The sequence below is a fragment of the Psammomys obesus genome, unplaced genomic scaffold (genome assembly GCF_907164565.1).
Source record: "Psammomys obesus unplaced genomic scaffold, mPsaObe1.curated_primary_1811, whole genome shotgun sequence".
In the NCBI taxonomy this organism is placed as follows: Eukaryota; Metazoa; Chordata; class Mammalia; order Rodentia; family Muridae; genus Psammomys; species Psammomys obesus.
The window spans coordinates 4,675,703-4,690,960 of NW_026586173.1; the positions used below are offsets into that span (position 1 = coordinate 4,675,703).

The following is a 15,258-nucleotide window of genomic DNA, read 5'->3' on the forward strand; positions in this document are numbered from 1 at the left end:
AACCAAACCAAACCAAACCAAACCAAACCAAACCAAACCAAACCAAAAGCAGAGTACAGGGGGTCAGGCTTATGATCCCTCACCCCGACCCCAGCACTTGGGAGGCAGAGGGAGGCAGAGGCAGGCAGATTTCTGTGAGTTTGTGGCCAGCCTGGTTTACAGATTGAGTTCCAGGACAGCCAAAGCTTTACAGAGAAACCCTGTTTTGAAAAATCAAAAACAAACCCCCAAACAAAACCAACAAAACAAAACCAAAACCAAAACAAAACAAAAAAACCACAAACAAGATGATAACAACCAAATCCTAAAAGCATTGTGGTGTAATTTCTCTCCTTGCAAAGGACCAATGAAGTGAACTGTTCACTAAATTGGTCTAAACGGAGTCTAAGAGACTCTATTTCCATTAAAGCTCTTTGATAACAGTGAAGATTGGAAATCCTTTTTGAGATGTAAACTGCCCCTGCCTGGAGGGTAAATTCCTGAGCGAAGCTCAAAAATAGTGACTGACCTTTGCTGTTTAAGTTAACAGGCAGCCATTTACAATTGGGAATTTTACTTTGAATTTCAGGATTAAGTCTTACAAGTTGACATGATTTATGCTTCAAAAGATCTGTATGCTACCTAAACTCTTATCACAAACAGGTAAAGAGCTACTTTCAATAACACCAAAACACCTTTGGAAAGGTTTTTTACAAAGTAAGGTTTTTGGAAAAGAAGACTGAGCAAACTTGCCTTTGAATATCAGGGTAAGGCAGGACAAGTATTCCTCAGCCACTTGATTTTTAATGGTGGAATTTTAGAGTACAGAATTCCTTTGCTATGTCACTGAACTGCAGCTTATCTAAAGTCATTCATATTTGTCCTTGGTGAATATAGAAAATTGAAACTTTAAAATAAATAATTAAGTCATCATATCGAAAGTTCTTTATTCTTAAAATGTTCTGCAAATTGATGGACCATTTAAAACATTTTTTTAGGCTGATAACATGGCTCAGCGGGTAAAGGAGCTGACCACCAAGGCAGACACCCCAAGTTTCAGTCCCAGAAGCATAAGAGAGAACTGACTCTCCCACAGGTTGTCCTCTAGCCTCCACATGTGCCATAAACAAATGTAAAAAAGTTAAAAACAAACAAACAAACAAACAACTATCTTATTTTACCTCCCCCCTGAGGGGGAGGGGGAGCAGCCTTGCCAGGCCACAGAGGAGGACAATGCAGCCTGTCCTGATGAGAACTGATAGGCTAGGGTCATATGGAAGGGGAGGAGGACCTCCCCTATCAGTGGACTTAGAGAGGGGCTTGGAGGGTGGAATTGGGAGGGGAGGAGGAAGGGGTCTATAGCTGGGATACAAAGTGAATAAATTGTAATTAATATAAAAAATAAAAATTTAATTAAAAAACCTATCTTATTTTTAATTACGTTTGTGTGCATTATGTGAATGCAGTAACTGCAGAGTCCATAAGAGGGCACTGGTTCCCCTGGAGCTGAAAGTTAGCAGGAAGTTGTGAGCTACCTGGTAGGTTCAGAGAAATGAATCCATTCCTTTAAGAACAGAAGCATTCCTAACCCTGAACCATGTCTCTAGCCCCAGCCTCAACTTTCTGGATAATAAGACACAATTTAGCAGTATTTTTTTTCCTTTTAGTTTTGTTGTAATTATTACTTCTATTTATTCTATGTTCAAAGTGTTAAGACTTTACAACCTTTTACTGGGCAAACTGGGAACCTAAAATATAGGTAAAATTCCACTTGAGTAAAATTCATGGGCAGTCAAATTTTTACTACTTCAGAAGTTCAGAATGAATGTTATTAGGTATCAAACTGATCAGTCATCACTTTGGTATCTCCTTTCATGAATTAGTAAATAAAATGAACTGATCATAGAAATGTTGTTCTGAAATACAGAGAACAAAGTAGCAAGAATAGAACATTTATTGACTACCTGTAATATCCTAGGAATTTACTATTTTTTTTTTTTTTTTGTTTTTGGCTTTGTTTTAATGTAGAAATCTGTAGATGTACCATAGGTTTATAGTAGTTAGTGCACTTGATATGAAGACAGAAAAAAGATCCAACTTGGGTATATGATATTCAGGTTAGATAGTCCTATGTTCGTGTTATAGAATCTACAATTACATAGGTACAAACTCTGCTTATCTTCATAATTTCTCTATATAACCATGTTTAGTAAGATTGTAGGGCAAAATATGAACTAAGTAGCTATACTTGGAAGTAATGAATGAATATTCCAGTGTAGTTACCAAGATATTTAAATATTTAGATTTCTAAATTTTCAGATAATTAATATAATCAAGTTGAGGTAAGTAAGGATTCTTCCTGCAAACCTTTGAAGGGTACAAAGATCTTCTGACATGGAGTTTTAGCCTTCTGAATGGTGAGAAAATAAATCTGTACTGAAAAATTACCAAGTTTGTGTGTGGTACTTTGTAGCAGTCCTAGAAACTCAACAGTGGGTCAAAATACAAGAAATTTAAAAAGCGGTTATGTTCTTTAGAGAGATGTTCACTATTGATTTTTTTTTTTTTTTTAAATCACTTCTCAATCCTGAATATAGGAATCTCTCAAGGGTTTTGGCTCTCCTACAGTTTCTACAGTCCCAAATCTGTAAATAGCACCAATCCCACCTTTTGATTGCTTTGTGGCCTGACACTGCTTGGTCATATCCAAGCAACATTTACACACAACTGATCTTGCAGATTACTCTTAAAAATGAGGCTCCTACCTTCTCCCACCAATGTTCATATTGCATTTAGATGACAAAATTCTATTTATTTTGTGCCCTTGAGAACAAAAAAATTCACTGATTATCAACCTTAAGATTCATCTGGATTTAGACAATATGCTATGAAAACCCATTACTTAGAATCAATGAATACAACAATAGAAACAATTATTTCATCTGAATACTTAAATCCATTCTTCTCACATACTCAATATTACCAGGCTGTATTGATTCACTATAATTTTAAAGGTTTTAATCTTTTATCTGTTAGAGCAATTGCTCTAACAGATTACTGAGCCAAATCTCATGCATAACAATAGCAAAAGCAAACTAATTTTCCTAAAGTATCTGCGTATGTTAAAATTTTCAAGATTAGCCTATCTGTGGTAAGCAACGCTTGTTGCATGTTCAATATCTACTATGTTTTATTATTGTTGTTGATATTTTTGAGATAGGGTCTTATTATTATTATTAAGCTCTGGCTGGCTTCAAACTCACAGAGATCCATCTGCTTGCACCTGCCTCCCTGATACTGGGGTTGGCTCATGCTGCTACACCCAGCTCTACTCCGGGTTCTAATTCTGTTCAAAGTAATCAGGTACTCAACAAATAATCATTTTCTCAGAGTCTCTATGGCTAAGAAAGATCATGTGGCACAGACTAATACTGGTTTTTAAAGAGCTCTTGGGAAACCTTAATAGTGCACTCGTTGATTACAAGCATCACCCCTTTCTGGAACACAAAGCTCAGGATGAAGTGAACATTTCATAACCACAAAGCAAATAAGCCTACAGCTAAACTGATAAAGATGGTAAATTATAAACATACAAGGAGCCTTGAACATTAACACTGTAGATTCACACTACCAATTCTAGACCTCCTATTCTAGAACATATCACGTAATTAAAAAATAAGATGCCATTTGAAGGGATGTGTTACCTGCAGTTGAATGGAACAAGTGTTTAAGGCTCTCCACAATTTGTTCTTACCAGCTCCTTTGGACCTCCCACTCATTCCCCACTGATTCAAGTATCCCTGCTTCCTTTATCACGTTGCACTAAGTCACTGGTTACTGTAATAAAGACTTTTAACTTGCCTAGCATAGGATCTTTACTCTTTGTTTGTAGTCACATATTGACATATCTGCTTCTTCATTTAGGCTAGTGTCTCCTTTGTTGTAAGAATGATGTCTTCTTACATAGCACTATGTTTAAGAACAATGTCTTCTCTTTACATAGTATCATGTTTGGCACCCTGTTTAAATTTTCAGTCAATATTTTAATATTTTTGCATTCATATATTCAGTGTGTGTGTGTGTGTGAGAGAGAGAGAGAGGAGGGGGAAGGAAGGGAAGGGGAGTGTGAATGAAAGCACGCAAGATCTTTCTTTTTATCAGCGATTTCAGGGTCAAACATAGGTTCTCAGATGTGGCAACAAATGCCCTTACCCATTTTAATAAAGAACAAAACAACTAGCAGTTCCCTCATCACACACACAGGGTCTCATACAACCTAGACTCTGACTATGCAGCTGAGGATGGCAGTGTGCTAGTATTCTCCTGTCTATGCTTTCTTAGTGGTGGGATTACAACCGAAATCACTGTGCTTGGCTTCTCTAACTAGATTTTCAAAACCTGTTTCCTTTTGGATTGGAAAAGCTGGGTGTAGTGATATATACCAGTTAACCCACTACTCAGAAGTCTGAGGCACGAGGATCACCAGTTCAAGGTCACCCTGGAGCACAAAGCAAGACCCTGACTCTTTAAACAAACAAAAGGTAATTCACACTTTTTGTCTGCCTTTCTCCCTTATATCCTGTTGAATTTTGTTCTTCTTCAATGTGTAACTTGTTAAACACACACAAAACCTATAGTGCTAATAATATTTTTTTAAAAAATCCAATCATCTGCTGGGCATAGTGGCTCATACCTTTAATCCTTTACTCTGCAAGCAGAGGCAGGTGGACCTTTGTAAATTCCAGGCCAGCCACGGGTATATATTAAGACCCGGCTGCAAAATAAATAAATAATTAAATAGATTCAGTTATTGTCTTAACTCCCCCCTCCCCATTGATTCCTAAGCACAGGAAATAAAAACTTAAATGTTTCAATTGACTATAAAAACCACAAATACGAGACATTATACCTATAGAGGAAGACTGTGGACTAATCAGAAGGTCCTCTTGCACTGGTTCACTTCCCGGCACTGTCTGCTGATCACTCAATGAGCTCTGAGATGCACTGACAGGCTGGGATGCTTCCTCATGAACCTCCTCATCACTTAATCTTTCTACTTTGACCCGGACATCTTCTTCTGTACCTAGAGGCAAGGTAGTTTTTGTGCTCTCGCAAGTCACATAATCAGCCATTCTTCTACCTGCCTCAGATGGGCCAGGCATTTCTAAAGTCCGGGTATTTTCTGCCTGCTTCCCTTTCTCAGGCTGAATCCTTCGATCAATTCCAAAAGGGAAAGTCCATGGAAAAGCTAAAGAAGAGTCAACTGGCTGATTTCTATTTTCTGCATAGGAAGCTGAAGAATTCAATACCTGGGGGGAACTTGTTTGTGTGCTACATTTTACAGGACTCTCAGGAGACATAACAATGTAGCTTTTGCGTTTTCTCCGGGATTCTCGGCAGACAGGAATGGTCCTTTCCATAACACTGCACTCTGAAGACACTGGAGAAATGCTCCCATCTCGAGAAGTAAAATTGCAGTTGGAACTATTTTCTTGTCCAGCATCTAGGCCCTTTTCTGGTTGACTATTAGGTGTATTCCACAAAATACTTGATTTCATGAACTCTGAGCAGGTACTAGCAACACTAAACATTTGCATATAGCTGGCTGCAGCTAGAACATCAATAATATTTTCCGTGTTAATTGACAGAGTGGCCGTGTAAGCGTATTCTAAAAGGGGTATAAAACCAGTCACTGTAACATGATGCAGATCCAACACATTTTTGTTCTCATCCTCTGTTTGTCCCACAAGTTTGGTTCGAAAGAAATCACTGCAAGCTGCTAGTACCACCTTGTGAGCTCGGAAGATTTTGTCCTGGACACGAATAGTGATATCACAAAAATGTCCATCATTTCGTAGCATATTTAGTTTTCCCAGCATTTCCTGGCTGTGGGAAGAGGAGCTGTGAGTAAATGTTTTCACACCCATCTTTTTTCCCCCTCTTCTATGGATGCTCTTCAAGGATGCAATGAATCAGAATTATCCTAAAAAACAAACAAACAAAACAAAACAAAAAACACAGAAAACAAAACATCAAATGACAGCTTAATAGTTGAAATGGACTATTTATGCCATTTTCTTGTAGTCACTGTGCCAAATAGCCTAAAATAAGAGAGAAAAACTTCAGGTATGGAACATATGAAAATATATTTTCTGGTCTGTTGTGGTATCAGATTCCTATAATCCTAATACTATGGAGGCTGAGGCAGGAGACGGCCCTGACAAGCTCAAGGACCACCTGTGCTATACAGTAAGTTTGAGGCCAGCTTGGGCAATAGGGTAAGATCCTTTGTCAAATAAATAAAATTAATAAACAAACAATAAAAATACATTCTCTAAACCATCAACCAGTGGTCTATAAATTACCATGTTAATGAGCGGCATTTTGTTGTTTTGCTTTTGTTTTTCAAGACAGGGTTTCTCTGTGCAGCCTTGCTTTGTAAAGTCTGGACTTGACCTCATGGCGACCGGCCTGCCTCCACTTCCCTGAGGGCTGGATTAAAAGTCATGCACCACTATGCCCTGCATGAACATTTTAAAACAGTTAAATGACAATTACAGAGTACTTTATGTGCCAGAAACTATTGTAAATATTTAGCACATGATAATCTTTTGACTGTCAAAGATACTTACTTTGACCAGTAAGTATATAATTATCCCTGCTACCACACAGCAAATAATGTCAGGCAAACATTATATAATAATTTTATCTCATGTTTTATTCAGATAAATGTATAGGGGAAAAAGGAGAGGGGGGAAAAAGAAAAGATTTCAAGATTTTTAAAAAGTCTTAATAATATGAGAGGAGACAAAACCGACATCATGATAAATGGTAACATGAAATGAATCCTGTGCTAAGAAGGTAAAGAGAGCTGATGCCATAGAAATAATGACCTTGACCAATTTGGAACCTGATCCAGGAACACTCATCCTGTTATACGGACTAAAGTGTTGCTTAGATCCTCCAAAGGAGAAGAAAGTCAGCAAGACCATTAAAGACAACAACCAGAGAAACCCTGTTCCACATACTATTAAATACAAGTAATTACAGGCAGACACAGTAGTACATGCCTGTAATCCTAGCATTTTGGAAGCAGTAGTATTAGGAAAATTACCACAAGTTCAAGGCCAGTCTGACCTACATGATAAGTTCCAGGCCTACTAGGGATATAGAGCAAGACTCTGTCTCAAAAAATTCAAAACAAAAACAATAACAAAAATCGTAAACACAAACTTAAAAAACAAACAAAAATCCAAAGTAATCACAAAGAGATAATACAGTTAGGATTGATCTAGGCAGAAAATAATTTAGTGGATTTGATAATTTTTCTCTCAACAAACAGGAAGGCTACATATAGAATATGTTGTTCACTGCTGTATGTCAGTAAAGTGGCCACTGCTTTTAAATCTGGGCCATCAAGAGTGACTGCTTTGATTTCAGTTATGTGGTTGAGAGCAGAAGCATGCCTTCAGAGCAAATGACATTCATGACCCAGGGACCATTTGCATGAACACACAGATATTGAAAAACAAGAAATTAAACATCATATTTGGGAAATGTGCAACAGAATGCTAAAATGAGACCACTTCAAACATGATTTTGGTGGAGACTCTGACACTGTTATCCATCTTCCAACTAAGTACAAGGTTACCTGCATGTGAAAAACTTTTCCAACCTGGTCTTACCCCCATCTTCCACAATCAAAGAGCTAGAAATTAGAAAAGGAATTTTGCCAATGATCAGTATGTTCTGTATTCCAAGCTCCATTCAATTCTTTTCTTATTTCCTAAAAGGACAAAATAGTGACTGTCCTCAACCACACAATCCCAATCACAGCCATCACTTTCGATGGCCTAACTTTAAAAGCAAATGCATGTTTTCTCTTTATCATACTTGGACATGATTCTAACTTAAAGAACAGCCAAGATGAGGAAATGCACCACTCTTTTCCAACAATACATAAAAACAAGAGTGCAGTGGTTAAAGGCATAGAACGGAACCAGAACACTGGATTGGCATCTTGATTATGTCATGCATATAGTGCTATGAACTTTAACCTTTCTACTTTAAGTTCTGCAGCAGTAAAACAGGGATAATAAAACCTATGTCACAGAGTTCTGAGGATAATCAAAAACATGTTTCAGATAGTAACTAGCAACAGAGAAATTCAGTAGTTGAAACAGTAGTAGTCTCTCTCCCAATCCTAGTCAAAAACTACAATTAACTCTCTGGGATCCTCCTGTTTCTGTGTCCTCAACTCTGAGATGACAGATCCTCATATTTGTACTAGTACTTTAGCACTGAGTTATCTCTTCAGTCTGTTTCTATCTTTTGATTAAGAATATGCTGTTATAGACCATCTCATACATGTTGTGTGTGGTCACAGGTTTTTAGTTTGTATAGATATATACAGACCCTCAAACAACTTCTGTCCATAACACACACTGCCTTTACCAGAGCTCTTATCCTGGAAAAAGTAAGACTTAACATCTGTACTGACTCCTAACATGTCTTCCATATCTTGCACTCACATGCAGCAATCTAGAGGAGGACTTTTAACTGAGGATGTCCAAACTCCAAGCCAGACTACAGTTATCTACTGCACAGCACACCAAGACTCCAGCATTAGAAACACTGCAAATAACAGGATGGCTTTAAAAAGAAAAAGGAAACCTGCCCTTTTCCCAGCCATGAGTCCTGGATAGCTATTCATATTCCTGAGTATGACTAAAAGAAATAGAGGAATCAATAGGGAAAGAAGCTAATAAAGAATGATTCTGGCTTTCCTTACAAGGAAGACATATCCTTCCTTCCACTCAACAAAGGGAACATTTATCAGACTACATAATACATAGGGTGTAAACCCCTTCACAATCTCTGTATTCCCTTTATCCATTTCTCAAACCAGGAATTAAATTATAAATCTTCAAATAAAAACTGTTCTATCTATCTGCACACCTGTCAGTGTTCAGGCTAACCTCCTCCTTACGCATTCTGTTAAGTAGATTCTTATCTGAACAGAATTGGCAAATACATTTCACTCATAACTAAATAAAACATGTTTATTCAATGTTATTGATACTTTTTGGTGCTGCCTATAAGTTTTTTCCACCCAAACAAAAAATGTTTCAGAAATCAACTAAGTATTCTTACAAGAGATAATCCACAGAACTGTCCTCTACCTAAAACTTCTCTCCAAAGTGATAAAGGTATGTAGCCTTTGTTTCCAAAATAATCCAACAAGTCTCACAAAGCTTTGTTTTATCAGCTTTATTCTCCACCCTGTGTATCACCCTCAGTCTTCAGGAAAAACTGAAATCTATTTTATCTTAAAAACACCTTATCAAATCATCTTTGCAGTTTCAACAAGAGGGGCCCCAAATCAATGCCTCTTTCTTCTCTCTCTCTCTCTCTCTCTCTCTTAAAAAAAAAAAAAGATTTAGAGACATTCTCAAGGCCTGTGCTGTCAGCTCGAGAGAACATAAAATCACTTAGGAGATGGGGCTTTGGGCATGCTTGTGGGAAAATGTTTTGGCCGCAGAGGTGAGAAGTCCCGATCATTGTGGGAGATGACATTCCCTGGTGGTTGGGACTGTACAAATAAATGAAGAAAGGACACTGGGCAACAGCATGTATACTCTTTGCTGTCTGACTCCTGATTGTGGGTGGTGTGTTACTAGCTGTTTCTAGCTCCTGCCCCCTTACCTTCTCTGTCATGATAGACGACACCCTTGAACTGTTAGCTAGAACAAACCCTTTGTCCCTTAAGTTGCTTTTGTAATAGTAGTTTGTCATAGTACCAGGAAAGGAAACAAAGATAACAAGCTTAATGCTTAAGCCTTTTCAAGTTATCTTACCACATGCTTATTCTCCTCAACACTGGTATACCAAACCCTAAGGAAACCACCTGCTTGATCTTCACAGCTTGATTCCTAGAAGCCTGATTAGGGTTCTAAGCTGGTCAACATTTCCTGACACCCTCCCCCTCATCTCACCCTAGATTTTAAAACCAAACCTGGAGATTATTTCTTCCTAAAGGACCTAAAAGAACAAACAAATTTTTTAACCAAGGGAAGGGTTATTTGAACCACTCTCACTGCAGCTAGGCTCGCAGGAGTTCTGTATCAGATCTATCTCAACTCAAGCTAACCTTTCATACCATACCAACCAATCTACAGGTGACCTGCTCCTCTTCAAAAAGATAAAATGCCCATGTGTCTGAAAGAACAGGGAAGGTTTTTAAATCCAAAGAGACTGCTTGGGCATTACTCTAAATACCTTAGTAGTTTGCCCACCTAGTAGCCTATTGAGAATGCCCTGACTCTAGCCTGGAACAAATATCTTCCAGGGAAGAAATTCTAAAAGTTAATTACAGAAATTAATTAAAAAATTAAAAAAGTTAATTCCAAGAAATTTAACCTTGTATTTAAAAACTACTGGGTGGGCTGAAGCATTGGTTCAGCCGTTATATTCACTGGCTGCTCTTCCAGAAGACTGGATTTGGTCACCAGCACCCATATGACAGCTCACATTTTCAGTAACTCCAGTCTGAGAGGATCAGCTGTCCTTTTCTGGCCTCCTGGCATGCATTTAGTGCACACACATACATGAAGGTAGTATGGCCACATGTATGAAATAACACAATAATAAAAAATAAAAACTGCTGTGACTATGGTGTTTAAAATTTAAACAATTCTTCATTTAGCTTTTCTTGTTCCTCTCCTAGATCAGTGTGTAAGAACCTCTATATTTCCATCTGGGTGTTAATTATTTCCTTTGCTTAGACTATGACTTTGAATATCTGGCCTGAACTTTTTTCATTCATTGTAGGATTTCCCGACCTTCCTTTGTTATCGTAACTTAATCCACTAGGTACTACAAAATTACCAAAAAAGAGTAAGAGCATGGTCTAAACACACACACACACACACACACACACACACACACACATACACCCTCTAGTTACAGATTGTTAGATTTGTGTTCTCATATCCCTGTCTACAAGATTCATTCTGGACTGGACAAATGACCCAACAATTAAGAGCACTTTTCATTCTTAGAGAGGACACAGGTTCAGTTCCCAGCTTACAACTATCTGTAACTCTAGTTCAAGGGATCTAATGCCTTCTTCTGGCTTCTTTGCGCACCAGGCAGGCATGTGGTACACATACATATATGTTAGCAAAACACATATACACATAAAAGAAAGACAAATCTTTTTTGACTATGGGTAACTATCAATACCATCTTTCACATTCAAACATGAGACATTATTACCATTGTTCTTCACATAAAGGTTCAAATTCAATAATCTTTATTCCTGTAAGAGACAGTACCTGTGAATTAATTTGCTAGGTTAGGTGAGATCTCCATGGAACGCAGGCAGGAGTGACTGTGAATCAGAATTGGATTGAACCAAGAGGCAGGCTCCAACGAGCACTGTAGAAACTGTTTGGGTAGTGTTTCTCCTTTAAACATAGCAACCCTGTGGGGTCAGCTGCATGAGCAAGGCCTAACCGTCTATTGATGTTGTGAAGTTGGACCCCCACAACTCCACAGGCCAGCATTATAGAACACTCAAGGGAAGAGTTATAGTAGAATCAAAAGCTAGCTGGGACCCTGAGCACTACACAGCTGCCCTGGTTGTGGAAGCTGGGACTGAAATGAGTTACTCTGACAAGGCTGGTCCTGAAGCCATCAAGAACTCCTTGCTCATGCCTGGCTCTGACAGCACTCAGAGCACCAAGTAGGAAACTGAGATTCACACATTCAACCCAGTCAGTACAGCTGTGCCAAAAACTCACTTGAAAGCTTAACTGGGTCTAAACTCCCTGGGTATAGTACCCAACCCAAATCTGGATTTGTAAGTTTGAAGTGGAATTGCAAACTGAACACCTCCCATGGCTCAAAACTCATCCTCCAAGGAAGAACAGTGATGCAAAACAACAACAACAACAACAAAAACTTAATCTATTATTACACTTTACCTCTTGGTTTATTATTCTTACGCTTGTCTTTTAAAAATATTTTAAACTTCATTCTTGCATATCTCATAATAGTTTTGCTTTAGTTTAAAATTACCTGGCTAGGTTTTACGATTGTTCTGTCCAGTCTATAGTTGGGCTCAGAACTAAAAACTTCCTTAGTTTTAATGATCTCTAAAATCTGTAGATCATAACAGTATCTTAAGATTCCTCTCCAAGCTTTTCCCCCATTTTGATTTTTTTCAAAGTTGATCTAATACTTATTCCTATTTTTCCCTATACCCAAATTCACCCTTTCTCCTGCTACAAATCTCAGTGATCCTATTACACATACTATCCTTATCCTTGTTCCTTTACCCTCCACCTGTTGAAAAAGAAAAGGGGGGTTGGTGGGGTGGAGGACTACTGTTGCCCCTGGCTAGTATGGCAATTGCATAATGGGAATAGTCAGAAGCTGTGGTTGTTCCTATAGTTAAAATTCTGTCCTGGGAGAAGATATACAGGAAGCACCAAATACCCTGGGCTCTTGGATTAAGGCTGTAACTTCTGAACCATATATATCTCAACTCTTCCACAATCTGGCCCCACTTGAATACTGCAAACATTTCAATTCAAAGAATACAGATAATAAAAATTCCAGTCAAAGAAATAATCCTAACACAGTAATATGATAACAAGAAAAACTAAGAAAATAAAACTCCCCTTCAAAGTATGAATCCCATGGTATTAGCATCCAGTGAGAATGAATTAGATGAAATACCAAATAACAATAAAATATAATTATATTAAAAAAAAATCAAAGAACACAGAAGTAAATCTTTGAGGAAATTCAAAGAAAGCAAACACCTAAATGAAATAGGAAAGACAATGCAAGATGTAAAAGACAAAGTCAATAATTTTTTTTTTTCAGAACTAAAGAGGTCTGAAATACTAGATATGAAAAACATATTATTAAGTAAAATAAAAGGTCCTTGGAAAGCCCACCAATAGACCAGGATCAAGGAGAGGATAGGAAACCCGAGCTTGAAGACAAGGTGGAAGAATGGATATATGAAAACAAGAGAAGATGCCTTAGTGAGAAAGTATGAATGACAATTTCTTTTTGGTTTTTGAGACAGGATTTCTCCATATATCCCTCACTGTCCTAGAACTTGCTTTGTAGACCAACCTGGCCTAGAACTCAGAAATCCTTCCTCTGGAGAGAAGGGATTAAAGCTGTGTACCACCATGACCGGCTAAAAAGTATGATGTTTTAAAGATACACAAGATATTAAAAACCAAATCCAAGAATCATGGAAGATTTTCAGTGTGAAGGCACTGAAAACATTCTCAACAAATATCGTAGCAGAAACGTTCCCAAAACTAGGGAAACGGATGCAAAAAAAGAATGATCAGTGAAAAAACAAACAAAAAAAACCAAAAACCAAAGCTCTCCTTGGGGTTAAAGAAATGACTGAGCAGTTAAGGGGATATACTATTTTCATAAGTTTGGTTCCTAGTACTCCATCAGGCAGCTCACAACATGTGTAACTCCAGCTCCAGGAAATCTAACACCATCCTCTGGCCTCCACAGGAAACTGCACTCATGGTACACACCGACCCCACAGACATACAAACATAAATATAATTTTAAAAAGTCTTCCCTTCACATCATCCTTAACCAATGAAATATACATAACAAAGAAAAGATATTGAGAGAAACAAGTTACGCAATAGGCAGGCCCACCAAAATAACAGATTTCTCAACAAAAAGCTTTAAAAGCCAGGAGGGTTTGAAATGATGAGATGTATTTCAAACTTGAGAGCAACTGTCAATGTAGGCTATAACCAGTAATACTATCTGTCATAACCAAAGGAGAAAGAAAAACTTTCTATGACAAAAAGCTAAGGGAATCTGTGACTAAGACACATACTTGAAGGAATCCTTCACACAGAACAGAAAAATAAACATATGCAGGAAACAACAGAGAAGAATATAGCCAGAACAATAGTTAAGAGTATGAATAGGAAAGCAAATACTATAAAATAAACACAATGATGGACAAAGAGAAAAATCCACAAAGAGGATATTACAATTCTAAACATGTATGCACTGAATATTGGTGTACCCAAATTTTGTAAACATACTCGCTGTAAAGACAAACTAATAATAATAGTGGTGACTTCAATACCTCAAGCTCATTAATAAATAGGTTTCTGACAAAATATAAACAGAAACCTCTGAGTTAAATGAAACCATAAGTCAAATGAATCATAGTAGTTACTTTTCTCATTATTGTGATAAAATATGAAACGAGGAACCATGGCTCCAACTGTGGCTCCCATAGCTTTACGACTATGTGCAAAATGCATTGATTCTAACTCCAAAGTCCCAATAGTTTATACCAGTTCCAACAGTATGTTAAAAAATCCAGCATTCAAAGCTCTTCTGAGACTCAAGGCAAGCTCTTAACTGTGAGCCCCTATGACATTAAGAAATGAAACAAGTTACACAATTCCAATACACAATGGCACAGAGTAAACATTCCTATTTGAAGAGAAAAGAATAGGAGTGCAGTAAGGTAAGATTGAGCTAAAACAAGACTAAAGTTTGGGGGGGGGGCAATATCAAATCCTGTAGCTCTGTGTCAGGCATCTGAAATCTATAGGCTCCTTTGGGTTCCAAAGAGCTTGGGTAGCCCCAGTCCTCTCCAGTCCTGTTGCCTGGAGCTCACTTATAGCCTCTCTCTTAGGCAATCTCTACTACATAGCTGCAGTTTTTTCCCCTTTTCTTCTTCTGTTCAGATGTCCTAAAGTTCTGGCATCTTTAATATAGTGGAGTCACTACTATAACTCAGGCTTCCCCTTCACACCTTGACGGAAGAGGCCTCTCGGGCTCTTCAAGCCCTCTGACCCTGTCATCTATTGCTTAGCCTTAGCAGTTCCCTGAAGCATGCTTCTATGATCCACTCACTCTTTAATCTTTCATGCCTGTAAAATCAGTACCACGTGGATGTTGCTCCCGACATCTTTACTGCTAATTTGAGATGGAACTTGGCCTTAAGTTCAGTTTCTTAAGCAGCTGTTGATGCTCAAGTGAGCAGCTGCATGCTCACTTCAGGTTCTCCTTTTGTAGCAAATAAATGTGCATTTTCACAAGTTGGAGCCTTTGGGTGGATCTTGTCCTCAGGGCACGTTTTCTATTGTCCAGCAAAGAGCAGAAATTTCTCTTTAAGGTGGTGAATCTAGTTAAGAGTTACAGCTTCTCGTGTGTGTGTGTGTGTGTGTGTGTGTGTGTGTGTGTGTGTGTGTGTGT

At 38.0% G+C, this 15,258-nt stretch overlaps 1 protein-coding gene across 5 annotated transcripts in view; it reads right to left on the reverse strand.

Annotated features, from left to right (window-relative positions):
* Zbtb44 (zinc finger and BTB domain containing 44) overlaps positions 1 to 15,258 on the reverse strand; it is a 51,308-nt gene that overhangs the window by 15,636 nt on the left and 20,414 nt on the right. For 4 of the 5 annotated variants that reach the window (XM_055601340.1, XM_055601339.1, XM_055601338.1 and 1 more), the window contains exon 2: positions 4,889 to 5,962. The exons of the other annotated variant lie outside the window; for it this stretch is intronic. In XM_055601340.1, coding sequence (XP_055457315.1) covers positions 4,889 to 5,906 — 1,018 coding nt within the window. In that variant the 5' untranslated portion in view covers positions 5,907 to 5,962. The remainder of the gene's footprint in view (positions 1 to 4,888; positions 5,963 to 15,258) is intronic. 5 annotated transcript variants of the gene reach the window in all.